This window comes from Elephantulus edwardii, unplaced genomic scaffold (assembly GCF_000299155.1).
Source record: "Elephantulus edwardii isolate Elephantulus edwardi_28Jun2011 unplaced genomic scaffold, EleEdw1.0 scaffold00066, whole genome shotgun sequence".
NCBI lineage: Eukaryota > Metazoa > Chordata > Mammalia > Macroscelidea > Macroscelididae > Elephantulus > Elephantulus edwardii.
The window spans coordinates 15795476-15816623 of NW_006399816.1; the positions used below are offsets into that span (position 1 = coordinate 15795476).

The window sequence follows — 21148 nt, forward strand, 5'->3', positions numbered from 1 at the left end:
ACGGCACATAACAACAACAACCGCAAGGTTGGTGTTTCAAACCCACCAGTCGCTCTGAGGGAGAAAAGACATGGCGATTTGCTGTAATATTACAACCCAGGAAACCTTGTGGGATGGTTGTACTCTGTTCCATAGAGTCACTGAGAGAATCAACTTGATGGCAACCTAATGGTTTTTGTTTTTATGGTGCCAATATTTCACTCTTTTTTGTTTTCTTTTTATTACTCCCTTTAACTTGTTATCAGTGCTCCAAAGACATCAAGAAATCTTTATGTAAACATAGCAGGTGTAAAGACAAGGCACAGGAGCTGGGACTGATGATGTCATTAGCACATTCATTAAGTGGTTGCTTTTAAAAGTGAAATCTCTGGGTGATGCAACCATTTAACTTCTTCAGCTGCTACCCAAAAGGTTGGATATTCAAGTCTACCCATAGGCATCGTGGAAGACCTACTTGGTGAACTGTTACCAAAAACAGTCATTGCAACAACCCCCTAAGAGCACAGTCCACACCTGAGACCACCAGGATTTAGAGTTGTGTTGACAGCAATTGGTTCAAGTTTCCTGAACAACGGCATCAGTGTCCACTGGAAGATTTTTGGAAATGCAGAACCTCAGGCCCTGCCCTAGGCCTGCTGTATAACAAGAATCCCAGGTGATTTCTATTAACGTTTGTTGCTGTTGTTGTTGTTAAGTGCCGTGGAGTCAAGTATAACTCGTAGCAACACTATGAACAAAAGATCTGAACCTTGTTCTAGAAATATTGTCATTTCTTTAGTATTCATAGAGTTTCCAAAGGCATTTTGTTTAGGAAGCAGATGCCAATCCTGCTTCCAAGCCTGTCTTAATCTTGGAGCTCCATCAATCACTGTCCACCATGGATACCCATTAGGGCATTTGACATATCAATGGCACAGAGTTCAGCATCACAGCAACCCCCAAGTTTCCTCAGTACAGCACGCTGACAGAGTAGTTCTCTACCACTTAGGAGAATACTCTTCCCAAACATGGTTAACACCAACCAACTTTTAAATACAAAGGCCCGCCCACCCACCAGGTCCTGATTAACTTACAACAAGAGGCTTCCAGCCCACAGCTGATTGTTAGCTAAATCCAGTAAATCCAATCAGTTCACACATGCTTGTAAACAAAATTTTAAAAAACTGAAATGAAAAACAAACAAACAAACAAACAAAACCCAAAAAACTAAATGACCAAACAGTTTACACCCAGTTTTCAATTAAATCAAGAAAACTTACCCTCTTGAATCCAACTACTTCATATATGAGCCTCCCAACTGCAGACCTAGTCAGGGCACAACCAACTTTTAAAAACAAAGGCCCACCCACCAGGTCCTCATTGACTTAAATAAAAGGCTTCCAGCTGACTGCTAATTCTTAGCTAAATCCAGTAAATTGGCTAACACTAGCAAAAAAACAAGACAAAACCCACAACCATATAGCAAGATTTTCACACAGAATCATTCCTGGGAGGATAAAAGATATGAAAAGAGAGGGAGAGGTTAGGAAAAACTGATAATTGGGTAAGGAGCTGATCAGATAATTGTGATTAATTCATTGCCACTAATCACTAGCAATACTGTAATACAAGAAATGTCTATGAATGATTATTTTAAAAACATGATCTAAAAATAAATAAATAAAAATAAAAAAAAAACCATGATCTGTGAATTTTCACTCAAAACTATTTTGTAATTCTCTTAGAATTACTGCAACAAAAAATCTTTAAGCTTGGAGGGGAGAAGTGAAAATACGATGCACTAAGATATGAGAACTTGCTGTGTCCTTAGCCTTAGAAGCATCATTTTGCTGAGTCTTCATGGCAGTCCTTATGCCATCAGACCTATTGTATAGAAGACAAATTAAGTGACTTCTGTAAGGATATTATGCTAGTGAGTGGCAAACCCAGGAGTCAGCCAGTCCAATGCCAGACTTAGATTCCTAGCCATACACCATATTGTTATTGTTATTGTTGTTATATGCAGCTAAGTTGTAATAGATTCATGGCTGACTCTCCAGCAGGTTTTCAGAGGCTATTCATTGCACAGAAGAAGATGGCCCATCTTTTTCCTATGGAGCAGCTGGTGGATTTGAACCACCTGCCTTTGAGTTGATAGGGCAGCTCCTTACTCACTAGGCCACCAGAGTTCCCCGTATACCATACTGCTCTCCTGAAAAGGGAAACTCATTAATTCACTTGAGCTGTGCAAACATCCCCACCTTTACAGAAAAATAAATGAGAACAGGCTCTTGATTTGACAGTGCTGGCTGCCTCTCAAAGGCAACCAGCCTGGATAAGGAGAAGAGAAGAGGTGGTCAAACTTTGAGCTTTACTCAAATAGAGTAGAGTAGACCCAGGTAGTCCTGGACTTGCCATTCAGGTGTCCAAATTAATGTCCTGCCCAAACGTGGCTACCCAGTCAAGAGAACTGCACACAGGAGGCAGTCATTCTTCTCTGATCCTTCAGTCAATCATCCAGAGGATCAGAGCTTTGCAGCCACTGGCTCCTTGAGCAGCTGTAACCGTGACCTCACTTCGCAGGGTGCCAGACCTACATGGACATCATCATCGTCTTGGATGGCTCCAACAGCATCTACCCTTGGGTGGAGGTTCAGCACTTCCTCATCAACATACTGAAGAAGTTCTATATTGGGCCTGGGCAGATCCAGGTGAGCATCTCTGAGGTCCTTTCCTCCCCCAAACAGAGGTCCAATGGTGATGTTGTCTTCACGTGTGGGGAGCATTTTTGCATGCACTAGACATGTATAAGAGAGAAACAGTGTTGAGAGGGCCAGCCAGTGCCAAGGTCTTGCTGCCTAGAACACAATTCCTGGTAATCACGTCAAGAGACAGTCTGGAGTTTCATGGGTCAATCACTACCACCTATTAAGAAGATGTTCTTGGTGATGCAAACAGGTGTTTCACTACTAACCAAAAGTTGGCATTCAGATCCTCCCAGAGGTACCTCAAAAGAAAGGTCTGGCAATTTGCTTCCAAAAGAGCCCAGCCATTGAAATCCCATGGTGGGTAGTTCTACTATACAGCTCTGCTGTTGCCATGGGTTGAAATTGATGTAACCACAACTAGTTACTAAAGACTCTGACCAGTAGAAAGTTAGAAGGGAGGAAGGAAAGGTTGTATAGACAGGAGAACCCTGCTGAGTGAGACACAGGAGAATTAGGCTTATTGTTCTAGGAGACAGAAACACTGGGGGAAGATCGTAACTTCCAGCACATACTTGATATGCTGGGTTCTAAAGAAAGGGTGGACTTCGTGTGTATTGTTTGGGAAGGTGAGTGAGAACCAACGACTAGCAATTAAAAGAGGGCAAATTTCTAATTAGCCTAAGAAATACTTTAAATATTATTATTTTACTAATAAATAGAACTGTTAAAAAATGGAGTACACACTACTGAAAAACCACTTTCATGCTATCATGAAATAAACATACAGTATTAGAAAGACACTGTACCTAATAAACTCTGCAGGTCCATCCAACAATAATATCTTAGAATTCTATTCCTAATCTAGATCATTAAGGTGTCTCATAAATTATGAAGTTATTAATATTGTGGATTTTACCAACCTTGAGGCTAAAAGATGGCTTTCAAGTGTTAACTTCATTTCTGACATTGATAAATAACATCACGGCTTTCCATTCACATTGTTCCGCACAAGTTTCGCCTTCCTTCACATCCTGGCTCGATTTTTATCTAAGTAAGAAACTTAATTTATTGAACCCTTCTTCAAACCATGGATATTTCCCTCCCACAATCATGCACCTGGCCTTCATCCCAGTAAGGCATCAATTACTACTGAAGTTTCCTTTCCATCGTAGTTACTGTTTAAGTAACTGGTTGAGGTCTTCAACCTTCCTCACTCCTGAACCATCATAGACAGAGAGACTTCAGGAGAGCCTCACCATCAAAGGTCGCAGCTTTAGGAAGGCATCATGTTTTGGTCTCCTCTCCTTTGTTCTGCAGGTTGGCGTTGTTCAGTATGGAGAAGATGTGGTACATGAGTTTCACCTCAATGACTACAGATCTGTGAAAGATGTGGTGGAAGCCGCCAGTCACATTGAGCAGAGAGGAGGAACAGAGACCCGGACAGCATTTGGCATTGAATTTGCTCGGTAAAAAGAAAAGTCTTGGATACTCTTCCAGTTATGTATTGCTGCATAAGCAAACCACATAAAAAAAATCAGTCCTTCCACACACTCATTCACCAAGTTCTACAGATTCAGCTGGGAGGCTCTTTTCTGAACCCATTCATAGAGCTGCAATCTGGTATCATCTGGGGTTGTTTGGGGAAGGGTTTCTTTAAAACTTTTTATTGCTGCTCCTTGGAGGCAAGGAATCTGAAGCTTCATCTGACATGCTTTGGACATGTTGCAAGAAGGGACCAGTCCTTGGAGAGGGACATCATACTTGAGAGGGTGGCGGGACAGCACAAGAGAGAAGACCCTCAATGAGATGGATCAATTCAGTGACTGGGGTAATGGGGGTAGGTGTGTCAGAGACAATAAGATTGGCATGGGATCGAGCAGGGTTTATGGCTATTAAACATAGGGTCACTATGAGTCACCATGGCGCATAACAACAGTTGTGATTTGGGAGAAAGTTAACAGAGAAAATTGGGTTTCCATTCAACAAGTGATGGACACTTGATTTGTGACGTTGATTGTGTCCCCATGGGGTAACAATTATTATTCCCCAGGTTTACTATTTCCAGTTGTCCTCCTTTCCTACCACATCCTGTCTTCTGAGTTTCATCCCTGGGCATATGCTGCCCTCTTGAGCTTGTAGGATTGGTGTTTCTGAAGGAGTGCACCTCCCTGGTAGTTTGTTCACCTTGTAGGCCTGTCTGTTTGCCTGAAAGAGGAGTCACACAGGTGAGCTCAGTTCCAGGTTTGAAGGATGTCTGAGAGGAGTCTCAGGCATTCCCCTGGTCTCCATCAAACCAGTAGACCTGACCTTTCTTATGATTTTTGAGGATTTTTTGCACATTTTCCTCTCATTCTGTTCAAGGTCTCCTATTAGAGCAGTTGACAGCAGTAGTTAGGCTCCATACAATTCGTCTGGGTCATTGAAGTTTTTATGGTGTATTAGACCTTTGATTGTTTCCATGTGTCTTTGATTCTCTTCTCTCTTCTTGTGCTCCAGACAGTGAAAAACCAGTCATTGTGCTTTAGATGTCCCCTCCCGGGTTTTTAAGACCCCAGTCACTACTCCCCAAAGTAGGAGGCAGACAGTGTCTTTGTGGACTGCGATATGGCAGTTGATCCTGAGGTCTCCCAAGCTAAGGCTGTTTTTATTTGAAGGTCCATTCAACTGAGCTAGACATCCGAGATGGCTCACTCACATGTCCAGCAGTTGATACTGGCTGTTGGCAGGGAGCTCAGCTGGGACAATCACCTGAGTACTCACGCATGACCGTAGAAGTGACAGCTAGATTCTAAAGCTTGTCTCAACAGCAAGCTTTCCAGTCCAGGATATGCTGGTAGGAGTACTACCAGGTTGCCTACAACCCTGTAAAACAAAATAGTAGAACAGAACTAACTCTATCTCTCTCTCTCTCTCTCTCTCTCTCTCTCTCATCATAATGTTGAGCCCCAACTCCAGAGGAAGAGAATTTTATTCTAATTGATTCTGCCTCTGAAGGAAAGAGTGGCAAGGTCAGATGGCAGAACAGCGTGTGGGGTGAGGGGTATTGTTGTAACCAACTTTGGAAAAGGCATTGGGCACAGGTATCATAGAAAAAGTGTATTGGATCTTGGAAAGCAGAATCTTCCAGTGTTTGCCATCACTTTGGTGTGAAGAACATCATTAGATCCAATGTCTGAGATTGAAATGGTGAGGTTGATTCTCTAAAACACAACAAAACTCAGTCATCTGGATGAATGTTCTCTCTAGAAGTTATCTGCACCAAAATTGTCCTTATTCACGCCATCATTGCTCAAAACATTATATGCACCCTATAAAAACCAGCCAGCTTTTTGTTCTGTTGTGTGTGGGGTGTGGTTTTTTAATAGTTTATTTTTTAATTTTATTTTATACTGGTTTACATACAAAGTTCATATACATTATTTTTCACACCAGACCTTTCCCTTTTCCTTTACCAGTCCTTCCCTCCCACCCCCATCAAATTGTGTGACCCTATGTTTAAGTCCCCCTAAATCTTCAGACACACTCTACAATAATGGTCCTGTATAGTATTTGTCTTTATGAGACTGAGTTAGTTCACTTAGCATAATACTCTCCAGTCCCTCCCATGTTAGGTAGTAATCTATAAAATCATTGCTCCTGAATGCTGCATAGTATTCCATTGTGTGAATGTACCATAATTTCTCAATCCATTCCATTGTGGTAGACATTTGGGCTGTTTCCATTTTCTTGCTATGGTGAATAATGCAGCTATGAACATTGATGTGCAAGTCTCTGTTTGTGCCTCAGTTCTCATTTTCTCAGGGTATATTCCAAACAGTGGAATAATTGGGTCATAATGGAATTTCTATTTTCAGCTTTTTGAGGAAACACCAAACTGCCTTCCAGAGTGATTGTACCGTTGTACAATCCCGCCAACAATGTATAAGAGTTCCTATCTTGCCAGATCCTCTCCAACATTTATTACTTGCTGTCCTGTTAAACTTTGCCACTGCTACTGGAGTGAGATGGTATCTCATTGTGGTTTTGATTTGCATCTCTCTTATTGTCACTGATTGGGAGTGTTTCTTCATGTGCCTATTGGCCATCCGAATATCTTCCTCTGTGAAATTTTTTCCATGTCTTTTGCCCAATTTGTAATTGGATTATCAGTCATTTTCTTCTGGAGGCCCTGTAGTAAGTATTCTGTAAACTTTCATTATTAAACCCTTGTCTGAGATGGTATTGCCAGATGTTTGTTCCCAGTCAATAGGTTCAATAGGTTTTCTTTCCAGCTGTTGGAAAAAGTTGTTTGGGTTTTTTTTTTAATTTTATTTTATTATTTTGTGTGTGTGTACTGTCAAATCAGACCTCACTGGTACAGGAGGAGATTGCCCCTCCTTCTCCAGAAGAGCATCTGGTGGATTTGAACCACATACCTCTGAGATTGCAGTGCAGCTTCTTGCTACTAGGCCACCAGAGCAAAAAGTTTTTGATGAGTCCCATTCATCAACAAAAATGAAGTGGGAGGCATAGCACTCCCTGACCTCAAAACCAACCACACAGCAGCAGTAATCAAAACAGCATGGTCCTGGTACAATGGCTGGCACATAGACCAATGGAACAGAATTGAGAACCCAGAAATGGACCCATCTATCTACAGTTAACTGATATTCGACAAAATCAAATAGGGAAATGATAACCTCTTCAATATATGGTGCTGGCAAAACTGGACTACTACCTGTAGAAAGCTAAAACAGGATCCACACCTCATCTCACACCATACACTAAAATCAACTCAAGGTAGATCAGAGACCTTGGAGTAAAGCCCAAAACTATAAAGTTCATAAGGGACAAACTGAGACCAAGCTTAGAAGGCCTAGTCTATGGTATAAAGGGACTGCCAAACACAGCCAGAAATGCACAATCTGAAGAGGATAAAACCAGCCAGCTTGAAGAACAGTTACTCAGTACCTTTTGAACCAAGGCCTAAACTCATAAGTGGACTCTGGCAAAGATACTTAGATTATAAATATGTGAATTTTACACTTACTGCAACATTCATTGACTCCACGGGCCTATCACTTTAAGATCCCACCGCACACAGTCAATGTGTTTTAACAGAATAGCGGTTTAGTAATATCATGAGTTCATGTAGTCAAAAGATTAATGTTTTTCCAACCTCACGGCTCTCTTTGGTGAAGTCACCATTCAGCTGTTTGCTGATAAAAGTTGTTCAAGCTTTTCCTAAATGAGCATTCCTCTGTGCAAAGATGGTTCTTTTACTCATCCTCACGAGGGATGGTCCATTTTGCTGTTTTTCCATCACTGAGGTGGGCCAGCTAAGCCTCTGAGGCTCCCAGCAGGCCTTTGTGGACTGGCTGGCTGAAGTGATGGCAGCTCCTGTGACCACCAAGCTATCGCTTTCTTGATGCAAAGCTAATTAACTCATATAGACATGAAACCCACTGTTTTGGTCTCATTTTGCAGCCGTCCAACCCCAGGTCCATTATAATAGTGTGACTCACCAGGTAGTTTGAACCATTAAAGACTCATGAGTACCACAGGGTTATACAACTTCACCTCAGATGAAGTTCGAAATTCTGAGCTTCCCAGCCTGCCAAGTTCAGGGGCCAAATTATAGCCAGTTGAATTTTTTTTTTTTTTTTGCCAATGTAATTTAAGATGAACAGTTTTCTCTGCTCATTCAATTCTTCATAAGGCATTTTTCCCCCCTGAATACCTACTAATAAATTAAAAGATGTATTACAGTGGGGAAATCTGCTGTCAAGGACCTTTTTAACGTGCTAATAAGTAAGGGGATCTAGTATAGACTAAGGTGCACCTGATCCAAGCTATATAGTCTTTTCCTTTGCTTCCTATGTGTCTGAAAAATGGACAATGAATAAGGATGACTGAAAAAGAATTGATGCCTTTGAATTGTGATGTTGGGGCAGAATCTTGCATATCCCATGGGCTGCCAAAAGAAAAAATAAAAATAAGTCTGTCTTGGAGGAAGTGCAATCAGGAGGCTCCTAAGAGGCAAACATTGTAAAACTTCACCTCACATACTCTGAGCATGTTGCCTGCAGGGGCGAGTCCTTGGGGAAAAACACCTTAGTGGGAGAGCTAGAGAGTCAGTGAAAGAGAGAGACTCTTAATAAGATGGATTGATGGTGACTGTAAGAATGGGCTCAGGTATATCAGACATCATGAGATGGCGCAGGAGAGGACAGTGCCCCAATCTGTTGTTTATAGGGTCGCTGTGAGTCGTAGTCCATTTGATGGTACCTAACAACAACTGAGAGCAAAGAGACAGACCTGAGGAACCATGGTACCCCAGCCTCAACTCACAGCCTGATAGGGGAGCTCACCCTAACTGGATGAAGGCTGAGAGGACCCTCCCACAAGTCTGCAAGAATTGCCAAGAGAGGGCAGAATTTGACTTGTGCATATGGTTAATGTGCTAAGTTGCTAAAAGTTGCAAGTTCAGATCTACTCAGAGTCACTTTAGAAGAAAGATCGGGAGAAAATTCAGGCCTTAACACACCCTAGGGAGCCCAGCTTTATTCTGACACACATGATCACACTGAAAGTCTTAATCAGCTTGACAACAAATAATTAGAAAGCCCATGGGAGTCCAGCAGAAAATCCACGGGAAAAGTCACCTGGATGCGGGCGGGTGCTGGTGCTGTTAGCTGCTATCCAGTTGATTCCAACTCATGGTGACCCCATGTGACAGAATATGATGACTTGGTTGAGTTTTCTTGGATATAATCTTCACAGGAGCAGATTTCCAGATCTAACTGGGTTTTAACTGCTAACCTTTTGGTTAGCAGCTAAGTGCTTAGTCATTTGTACCATCAGGGCTCCTTGGATGAGAACAAAGGAGAGGGAATGTTGGGGGAACGTTTACAAGCAGACCTATGCTCCTTCAGCTCTGGTGTGTGGTTCCTGTTGGGGATTGGTGAGCCTTACCACTAGGAAGCTGGAGTCAGAAAATCAAAAGGGACGAACTCACTTGGCAGTTCTCAAGCTGAAGGAACTGAAGAACAAATTCAAGCCTCGAGTTACAAAACTAAATACTAAAAAAAAAAAATACTAAATACTAAAGATGCTGTGGTCTAAATATTGAATGGCCCAGGAAGCATCCAAAGAAGATGAAAGGAATACACAGAGTCACTGTACCAAAAAGAATTGGCTGACACAGAACTATTTCAGGAAGGAGCATATGATCAAGAACCAATGATAATAAAGGAGGATGTTCAAGTTGCTCTGGAGGAATTGGCAAAAATAAAGTGCCAGGAATTGATAGAATACCAACTGACATATTTCAACAAACAGGTGCAGCCCTGGATATGTTCACCAAGTTATGCCAAGAAATTTGGAGGACAGCTACCTGGTAAACTGACTGGAAGAAATACATATATATTCCCATTCCCAAAAGAGGTGATCCAACAGCGTGTAGAAGTTATTGAACAATATCACCAGTATCACGTGCAAGCAAAGTCTTGCTGATGACTCCAAAAATTACTAGGACAGTACATTGACAGAGAGCTGCCAGCAATACAAGCCAGGTATAGAAGAGGCCGTGACTAGGGATATCATTACTGATGTCAGATGGATCTTGACTAAAAGCAGAAAGTACCAGAAATACCAACTACGCAAAGGCATTTTCTGTATCACAACAAACTGTGGCTGACATTGAGAATATTGGGAATCCCAGAACACTTGACTGTGCTCATGTGAAACCTATACCTAGATCAAGAACTTGTCTCAATAGAGCAAGGGAACTCTGCATGGTTCAAAATCAAGAAAGGAGTGCATCAAAGATGTGTCCTCTCTCCATACCTTTTCAGTCTATGCAGAACAGATCATTTGGCAGGCTGGACTTTATGAGGAGGAAGGTGGCATCAGGATTGGAGGAAGACTCATCAACACTATGTAATGCTAATGACACAACTTTGCTAACCAAAACTAAGGAGAACTTGAAGCATTTGCTGCAGAAGGTCAAGGACTGTACTCTTCAATATGGATTGCATTTCAACATCAAGAAAACAAAGATTCTCACCACCAGGCCAAAAGGTAGTATCATGATACATGTAGAAAAGATTGCTATTGATAATGATTTCATCTTGCTCAGTGATGAAATCAACACCTTTGGCAAAATACAAATTGCGTTGGGAAAATTTGCTGTCAAGGGCCTCTCCAGAGTGCTAAAGAGCAACAATGTCAGTCTAGGTACTAAGGTGCGTCTAGTCCAGGCCATGGTCTTCTTAATTGTTTGCTATGCATCTGACAGCTGCACAGTGAATAAAGATGACAGGAGAAGAATCGATGCCTTTGAGTTGTGGTGCTGGAGAAGAGTGTTGAATATACCATAGACTACTAAGAGAGCAGATCTATTTTGAAGAGAGTGAAATCCTTCTGCTTCTTGGAGGCAAGGATTTTTAAACTTGGTCACATATGCTTTGGAAATGTTGTCAGGTGGACCAGTCCTTGGAGAAGGACATCATGCTTGGAAGGGTGAATGGTCAGGGCAGGATAGGAAGACCTTGGACGAGATGGATTGACACAGTGACTGTGTCTATGGGGGCAGGTGTGTCGGATACTGTGAGGTTGGCTCAGGATAGGGCAGAGTTCAGAACCATTGTTCATAGGATCACTATGAGTCAGAGTTGACTCAACAATACATAACAACATAAACAGCTAGAAAAGGGAGTTAGAACCAAATTATAAGGAGAATGATAATATTTTAGCTATCATTAGCAGGGAGTAGGCCCTGAAGATCTGGAGTACAGAGTGTATTGATGGCTACCATGTTTAGAAGGGGAATTTGGCAGCTGCATATCTCTTGGCATGGGTACCTGCAATGATGCATATACTAGTGGTCCCTGAGCCACGTTGTAAGGGCCCTTTGTTCACTGAACACAAATTTATTACACTCCAGACTTGCTTTAGTCCCTGGATGTAGACAAAGGAGAAAAACAAGAAACAACGTTGAGGCGGACAGTTAACAGGTAAGGCACTATGCTGGACAGAGCTCAAAGCTATGGGAAATCATAGAGGAAAAGAGCTTGAGCAGGTTGGAGAGGGCAGGTGTGTGATTAGCATTAACAGGAAGGTGGTAATGTGCCCAAATGTCACTGAGAAGGTGACATTTGAGTGCAGACTTTCAGGAAATATAAATTGGCCGAGCAAGTATTGGGGAGGGGGATTCCTCTGTTCTAAGCAGAGGAATCCCTGCTTTCACACGGGAGTGTACCTGGATGATCAGAGAGCTCAGTGTGATCAGAATGACCTGAATGAGAGGGGCTTGGAGAGAACAGGCACCAGGTCATGGGAGTCTGGGGGGGGGGATTGTAAGGACTTGGGCTTTCCCCCAGAAAATACGAGAACCAGTGCTAATTATGAACAGAACAAAAGACCTGCATTGACCTACATTTCAATGGGATCGCTTGGCTCCCAAGCTCATGGAACCTGTAGGAAACGTAATGTTCTCAAGAAATAGGTGATCAAATTGATGAAGGACTCAAACCCATATTCCTTTCTACAATACAAACACCACCACTAAAAGCCTGATGGATCAGACAGATATTCACCCTCTTCCACTATATAGAAATAAGACTTTGGGGGTGTTTTTGGTTTCAAATATTTCTCCTGACATATTTTCTGGAGTTTCATGGTGTTTTATTCTTGGGCCTGACAATGAGATCATGGAAGCATCTAGAATCTTCTCTGAGAGAATGGCAGCATTCTCCCTCCCTTGGGTCTTGTTTCATCTCCATATTTACTGTAGCTGAGTGTGCCTATTGCAGACTTTTTGATCCACAGTTTATATTCTGTTTCAATTTTTTCTTTTTAAGTCATTATGTCCATAACACCATACAGAATGGCAGGCCATCGTTTCTCTTAATTGGGGATGTAAGGATATTCAGAACTAATACATTGCAGGTTTTGTGAATTCCTCAACATCTAAATCATGCACATCAGCTTGACAGTGTGTTATGTAACCAGAGATGCATCTGCTAACCAAAGCCTTGTGGAACCAAGATGCCCTTCAACTTGGCAGCTCAGCACTTAGAGTTTGTGGAGCATTTGCCCTACCTTGTATCAGGAGTGTGAGGAATCCACACACAGTCCAAGATTAACATTTATGTGTATATCCTTCCTGGAAAAGTCTACCTACTTGGCCAAACTCTTGGGCATTCCCTAGTCAGTATTTTTCAGAACCTTACAATCTAAAGAAGGCTAGCCACTGAAGCATCAAGAGCCAGTGATGGTTCAGGAGCCCCTGTTCATGGTCGAGAGGCCACTTGCCAGCTTCAAAATCACCCCTGTTGCTGTGAGGGTCAATACGTTAACCTCACTGGCCTCTTGGGCCAGATCGCCCTGTTAGTGGGCCCCAGCCAGTCTTCTGGCTTTAGAAACAAAAGGAAAAGAAAGTGAAATATTTGGAATTGGAAGTTGAATTTCCTATTCTCCAAAAGAAATACAAAATAGTCCTCATGGTAGAAGTCAGAGCCTTGTCAGACGTCATCATACACAGTTTATTAGTGTTGAGTGCTGAATTGCCCTGACATGTCATCTTCTCAACACTGTGGTTCTTCACTGTGAATGTTGACCTTTTGACAAATACTGACCTCAGAGATTCTGATTTCTGAGTCGGGTGGGACCTGAGCATCAGTTTTATTTGGTTTTTTTAGAAAAAAAGTCACCTCCCAGGCGACTCTAATGTGCAGTGTGGTTTTAAACCCCTGATTTTGTAGGCAGCATTTCTCAGCAATCCTGCATGTTCCATCTGAGACCACTCACTGAAATGAAGTGACTGTTACTGTAAAGCGAGTGATACAAATTTGGGGGTTTCCCAGTGCACATAAAAATTATATTTACAGTCTACTTTAGTCTCCTTAAATGGACAATAGCTTTATGAAAATAAAGTGAAATGGTGTGAAAATTACCCAAACAGGACACAGAAATGTAAAGGGAGCACAGGCAGTTGGAGTGATGGTGCCAGTGGACTATTTGTTCAATTTGTTAAAAAATAAATCAATAAATACCTGCAGAGCACAGTAAAGGATGCCTGTATTTCTTAAAGTCCCACTTGACCTAGAACTCTCTCCCCAACCTTACCTCACTCTTTCTGCCTGCTACAAACAAGTTCAATGTTTTAACGGGACTTTTTAAAGTTACTCTTTAAAAACAACTATGATATATTATCTCACCCCAGTAAGAATAGCAAAATTTAACAGGATAACAAGTAGCAAATGCTGGCGAGGTTGTGGAGAAACTAAAACCCTTATTCACTGTTGGTGAAAGTATAAAATGGTGCAACAACTGCGGAAGGTAGTATGGCCCTTGTCAGAAAGTTGCAAATAGAAATACCATTTGACCCAGCAATTCCTCTACTGGGAATATACCCTAAAAAGCTATGACTGTAACCCAGGCAGATATATGCACTCATGTTTATCACGGCTTTGTTCACAATAGCAAAGACTTGGAAACAACCTAAGTGGCCATCAACAAATGAATGGATAGAGAAGCTCTGGTATATTCACATAATGAAATACTATGCTGCATTGAAAAACAAGGAACTCATGTAATAATATTAAAAATGGGTTAACCTGGAGGACATCATGCTGAGTGAAGTATCTCAGTCACAAAAGGACAAATACTGCATAGTGCCACTTTTGTAAAACGGGACTGACATCAGGGTTGGGGTGAGACAGAAAAATTGGATAAATCATGTATACTGCATTGAAACAGATGAGGGAGAGAACAGATTAAAAGCGATATATGTTTGCATATTATGGTTATGACAAGAGTCCAGAATGAGGGTTGCATAGTGGAGTTTACTTGGGGCAGGGGGGTTGGGGGATTATATACCAATGAAGGAATTTTTCTTTTACTTTTCAAAGAGAAGAGCAAACTGGGGGAAGGGGTGGGCAGGGAGAAAAATGCAACAATGAATGAATAGAAATCCAAAATTTCTTTAAATGTTCATTAAAATTAATAAAATTAAATTTTGAAAACAAAAGTTACTCTTTAAAGACAGGCAGCTTTAAGACCCATCTTAGCGCTGATCAAAGTCTAGCCCAGCTCCTCAATCTAGCTACGCCTTTGGTACAAAGCCCCAAAGCTTGTTGGGCTTCCCCCACCATCTTGCTCCCGGTTCCTGTGTCTGATCTGCGTGGTTGAGAGCTGCCCCTCGACTTCCTTCCTCTGACCCTCTCCTATGTTTGCTTCCAGCTCAGAGGCTTTCCAGAAAGGCGGCAGGAAAGGGGCCAAGAAGGTGATGATTGTCATCACGGATGGGGAGTCCCACGACAGCCCTGACCTGGAGAAGGTGATCCAGCAGAGTGAGAAGGACAATGTGACCAGATATGCAGTGGCCGTAAGTCCTGCCCCTCTCTCCCACCCCTGCTGCCCGCCCTCTACCCCAGAGGTGATGACTGCCTCTAAGGAGCACTGGCCATCAACCCCTGGAGACATCAAGGGGACATCTTCTGGGCGGTGGAGCAAGCTGTTCAGGTTGACTCACTCACTCACTTACTCACTGCCTGCCATCCAGGCAGAACTGACTCATAGCAATGCCTCTAGGCTGTAAATTACAATGGAGCTTGCTTATCATTCTCCCAAGGAGCAGCTGGTAGATTCAAACTGACTACCTTTGAGTCGACAGCGCGGCTCCTTACCACTAGGCCACCAGAGCTTCCCGATGGAGCTTGTTGTTTTTGTTGTTGTTGTATACCATAGAATCAGAACCAACCCATAGCTGACCCTCCGATGGGTTTTCAGAGACAATTCATTTCATGGGAGAAGATTGCCCATCCTTCCTCCTTAGCGCAGCTGGTGGATTTGAACCACGTGCTTTCAGGATTGCAGCAAGCTTCTAGCCACTCCTCAAATTCAGTCTCTTATTTCATCCTCTGCTAAAGAACCAGTTAGGAGTTTTTCTGCACCATCTGAACCTAGCCACAAAAGTGGAGCTTTGTTTCTTGTTTGGTTCTGTCTTGCTAGGAAAGTTCTTAAACTACAGGAAATAGCCCCTGGCCTACACCACCCATCACCCTAGCTCCAAGCAGGCTCCTTGTCTTGTCTCTGAAATGCTCCAAAATGCAACAAGCACTTGAAGGAATGCTCATAGCTGCTGGGGCGGGTGTGGCTCCAGCCCACACAGGGCCATGAGGGAGTGGGGACATCTGTCCTGTTTTGTCGCCCCTGCCCTCCCTCCCCCCCCCCCCCCACCGTGTTCCCTGGCAGGTCCTGGGCTACTACAACCGCAGAGGGATCAACCCAGAAACTTTTCTAAATGAAATCAAGTACATCGCCAGCGACCCCGACGACAAGCACTTCTTCAATGTCACCGATGAGGCAGCCCTGAAGGACATCGTCGATGCCCTAGGGGACCGGATCTTCAGCCTGGAAGGTGAGCAAGGCATGGCTAAGAGGGACAAATCAGCTTCTGAACCAACTGAACAAAACCCAAGCCCACAATAAGGAATTGTTTAGTAGGTTGTTAGAAGTTTTGGGAATCTAACAATTGTGTTCTGCAGTATTGTCGTTGGCTGGTTTTCACTGGAAGATCACCATGCCTTTCTTCCTAGTCTGTCTTGATATTCCTCTTAAAACCATTTAGAATCATAGCAGTGCACAAGTAGTGGTGTTTGCACTGGAGGTCCATCAACCAAGAATGAGCTTAGATCTCCCACATGCAAGGATTCTACCACTAAGTCACCACTGCTCCAGGCTTAGAAAGCACGTCCCTTTTATAATAAATGCCAACAATGGAACACTACTTGACTCTAGGCACAGGGCTATGCATTTTACAGACAAGCTCAAAAGGTGGGTTTTGCTGATAATCTCCCCATTTTACTGCTGAGGAAATTGATCTTGAAAGAGTTAAGCAACTTGCACTTCCGCAGCTTGGGAAGGGCTTGAGGTTTGGACCAGATTTGCTACATTTAACAGATAAGTCATATTTAGCCAATATAAAATATAATACTTGAGGTGTATTTGTACTCATAAAATGTACCATATTTATCTGACATTCAAGTTTTATGAGGAGCTTGTATTTTATCTGGCACCCCCTCATGGGCCTGCCTCCACAGCCTGGAATGTTTAATCCCTCGCCTTCCTAACCTCCTTCTCCACCAGAAGCGTGTTCATTTTGGATTTGTTTCACACACACACACAGGGTTCATTTTAAGATGCCTCTCTCTTCTTGACTGAATCTCTATTTATTTTTTTTTTTTTTGTCGCTGTAGGGGGAACTTCCAGTATTGGGCTCTAAGCATATATGATAATTGTAAAAAGAATCTAAGGCATTGCTCCCAAGTTCGAGAAACCCCTTATTAGATTTAAAGTGAAGAGACACAAACACTAAAAGAACCATAAACAGTCATCATATCGTTGTTTTGTGCTGTCTAGTCAGTTCTAACTCATAGTGACCCCGTGTAAGAGATTAGACCCACCCCTCGAGGTTTTCTTGGCTATGGTCTCTATGGAAGGACCCTAAAGGCACAGCGTGTTAGCATATCAGGCTGCTAACTTAAAAGTCTGTGCTTCAACCCACCACTTGCTCCATGAGAGAAAGATGAGCAGTCTACCCCCGTAAAGATTTACAGCCTCAGAAACCCAAGGAGCCAGAAATGACCCAACAGCAGTAAGTTAGATCTCTGCTGTTTGTTCCCCATAGATCCATGGGTGGGATCAAACCACGAACCTTTCCATTAACAGCCAAATGCTTAACGGTTGCATAACCTAAAGCAGCCCTCAAAAAGAAGTGTAAATAGAATGTTTGAACATGACTTTCACACCAGAGCTTTCAGTACCCAAATGCATGTATTTCTCCTCACAATGGTCCCCTGGGGTGATGAGACCGTTGATTCCAACAACATGAGTCTGGGCGCCTCTGTGGGGCGGGGCTTTCAACACATTTGGAGTTTCTTCTGCAAATACGCAGTGGTGACATGTCTCCCCCTCAAGGGTAGACTTGATGTTTGGTAGCCAACCAAGGCATCTGCAGCCAGCACTGGGGAATCATAGGGATGGACAAAGTGGGAAATTCCATTTTCTGCCAAAAATGTAGACTATTTCTTTCCGTCCACTCATCTTGGTTTACTTTCCTATTTCCACAGCCTTATAGTAGACATGCCTTTAATGTAAATTGTCTTGGACCCTTCTCAGAAGGGCGTGGGCTGGAAGGAACAAACCTATGTGCCCTCCTGGAAAGAACAACTGTCCACAAGAATCCTGCCCCAAGGTTGCCCCCTCGGAACCTGAACCACAGTCTGTCCAGCTCGCCTCTCGAGCCTGGAACTAACATCTTCTGACCCTTGGTTTTAGGCACCAATAAGAATGAAACATCCTTTGGGCTGGAGATGTCTCAGACGGGCTTTTCTTCACATGTGGTAGAGGTAAGTGTCTAGGGCCACCTCTATCGATTGTTTTCACATGACTCCTCTTACCTGTGGAGAGCTCTGGTGGCTGAGTGGTAAGGAATTGTGCTAACAATGCCAAGGTGCACAGTTCAAATCCACCAGCTGCTCCAGTATCCTCCATGCAATTGACTACCTCTGAAAATTCACAGAGCCATGGGTCAGTTCCAACTCGATGGTACAAAAACTACAACACCTACCCCTAGGGCTTCCAACTCTAGGTCTGCCATCCCACCTTTCCTAAACTGTCCCTATGTCTCTTCCTCTTTTTGGGGGGGTCTCTCTGCCTCCCTTCTTCTGTGGGCTGAACAAGGATAATAAAGTTCACATGCCCCTCCACTAATTTATCCTCCAAGGATGAAAGATCCTGTTCAGTCCACAGAGCCATGTGTAACAGCCACGTCAGTGTGGTGAAACCAACCATGAGCTCTCTAATCGTACCCAGATTGTGATGGGAGAATTCACCCCTGTGTCCACATAGTGCAGGTGTCCAAAGGTTCCGGATGTGGTCCAGCAGGTGTCTGCTGCAGCCTCTCTCTGCACAGATTCTGTACCTTATTTCAGGGGTCCCAGGAGGGCCTGGGCCAGAGATGAAGAGAGAACATAGTATCACAGACAGCTTGTTGTGACTGGAGCTCACATTGTGTCTCATGTCAGAGTCTCAGGCAGATCACCCATCTTCTCTGAGCTTCATCTTATTCTGGTTCCTAAGATGAGACTGCAACCTCATGAAACAGAGGGACAGGGAGTCAGTGCCCACAAGCTGTTTTATAAGTAGCAATCTGGTCCCCAGGAGGACCATGTGGGGGACACCTGGGTGTCGGTATTGGTATGTGCCCCCTCCTTGGCAATCTGTGCCCAGACAGGCATCCAGGGGGTGGGAGGGTTTTCTTCCTACCTCCTAACTTGCCAGAAAAGGCCTCCTAATCCTTCCTACTTACAGACCACTTCCATAACTCCACTGAATTCTCCTAACTCCTCTGTGATGCACCTAGGGCCCGATTCCTTGTTCTTAGTTCACAGGTACATAAGCATAAGTTTAATTGGCCTGCTGAGGTGACAATAGCAAAAGAAATATTAGTCTTGTAACCCCCCTCCAAATCAAGCTCCATGAGAACGTGGAATCTAAGGGGGCATTGTTGGGAGACTGAGTCAGAAATCCCAGATTGGAGCAGGGGGCCGGGTGGACATGCACAGCATGCAACAGACAGATGAACAGACATGCAGCTCACGCACACATTTTTCTAAGCTGCATCTGGAAAATCTCAGATGGTCATTGTCTTGACTACAACAAGATGGAAATGCCAGTGCCACAAGCATGGGCAACGATAATAAGTTACATTTGCAGAACACTTTGAACTTTTCCAGGAAATTCCTGCATCTCATTTCATGCTCAGAACATCCCTGCAAGGTGGCAGGTGGAAGTATTTATCCTCATTGTAGGTGGTCAGATCAAATCGTTTCAGGGTGTTGACTGTGCTGGGCTCTGTGCTGGGTGCCAGGAGAGATGCAAAGGTGAGAGCCTGCCCTCACGGAGCTCCCAGTCTGGGGTGAAGTACGGAGTCAACATAGAGAGACAAGTGGAAGGCTTGTGCTGCAGCAGAACGAGCCACCAGGCCTCAGGTCAGGACTTGTGAGAAGATGCATCAAAGAAATGAAATGTCATTTAATCGAACAATTATTTGTCAAATGCTATTATGTGCACTGATGCCATGATCATGATAAATGAAGAAAAGACTGAAGTTATCCAGGATTTCATTTCACTGGGATCTATAATCAATATCTATTAAAAGAACAGTGGAGCAATCAAATGACATATTGCACTGGCCAAATCTACTGCAAAAGATCCCTTTAAAGATGTCCCTGAGGTCTGGGGTGCACACCTCACTCCAGCCATAGTGTTTTTGCTCTCCTCACGTGCATGTGAAAAGTGGGATGATAAATAAGAAAAAGATCGGGAGACTTGATGCCTTTGAATTAAATTGCTGGTGAAGAATATTAGACCATCAGCAGCATAAACAAATTTGTCTTGAGTGAAACAGATCCAGAATGCTTCTTAGAAGCAAAGAAAGAAAGAGACTTTGTCTCCTGTACTTTCGGCATGCTGTCCATCAGAAGGGAATGGTCCCTGAAGAAGGACATCATGCTTGGTAAAATAGAGAATCTATGAAAAAGAGAAAGACTCTGAAAACAATGGCTTTACAAAGTGACTGAGGCAATGGGCTCCTATATATAGACTGTGAATATGGCGTAAGTAGTGTTGGTGCCTCATTCCATTGTACATGGGGCTGCTGTGAGTTGGAATTAACAATAACACGCATCTAACAAAAACAACAGCACTATATAGTATGTGGCTTTGTGAAAGGGACCAAAATGAACCAGAAATGATTCCTGCCACCAGGAGTCAACACGCAAACAACCGGTTCTCAACTCTGAAAGTGAGATAAGGAAACTGTAGATATCTCTGAGGAAAATAATTAAGAATTTCAAGAGGGTTGCCCATCTAAGGGGAAGTAAGAGGGCTTGTGAAGGCACTAAGAGAAGCATGCACTTACGAAGCTCATTCTTGTCAAGGCAGCACATGGTGAGCCTCTTAGAAGAGCAGAAGAAATGGTTTAGTCTAGGGGAGAAGAGGGTGATCAGGAAAGGAGCTGGCACTCAAGTGGACCCTGAAGGACAACAGCACCCTTCTTGTTGTTGTTGTTGTGCATCATCAAGTCTGAAATGACTCACAGCTGACCCTCCAGTGGGTTTTCAGAAACAGTTAATCACATGGGAGGAGACTGCCCATCCTTCTCCTGTGGAGCAGCTTGTGGATTCTAACTGCATGCTTCCAGGAGTGCAACACAGCTTCTTACCACTAGGCCACCAGAGTTCTAATCAGCAGCCAAGAGGAGGAGTCAATATGCAATAGAGGAAAAGGAGTTCTCTATGCAGATGGTGTGGGGGGAGAATTCTGGGCAGAGACAAAAGCCAACCCTGGTCAGGAATAGTGAGAGAATGAATGCCCTAGTATCACCTTCATCTGTTTGATGACCAGTTTTT

General features: G+C 43.3%; 1 protein-coding gene across 1 annotated transcript in view; it reads left to right on the plus strand.

The window, feature by feature from the left end:
* Positions 1 to 21148, plus strand: part of ITGA11 (integrin, alpha 11) — a 201524-nt gene that overhangs the window by 103460 nt on the left and 76916 nt on the right. Inside the window, exons 6-10 of the mRNA XM_006888404.1 lie at positions 2563 to 2690; positions 4005 to 4153; positions 14913 to 15057; positions 15927 to 16092; positions 18012 to 18082. Of these exons, the coding sequence (XP_006888466.1) occupies positions 2563 to 2690; positions 4005 to 4153; positions 14913 to 15057; positions 15927 to 16092; positions 18012 to 18082 (659 nt within the window). The remainder of the gene's footprint in view (positions 1 to 2562; positions 2691 to 4004; positions 4154 to 14912; positions 15058 to 15926; positions 16093 to 18011; positions 18083 to 21148) is intronic.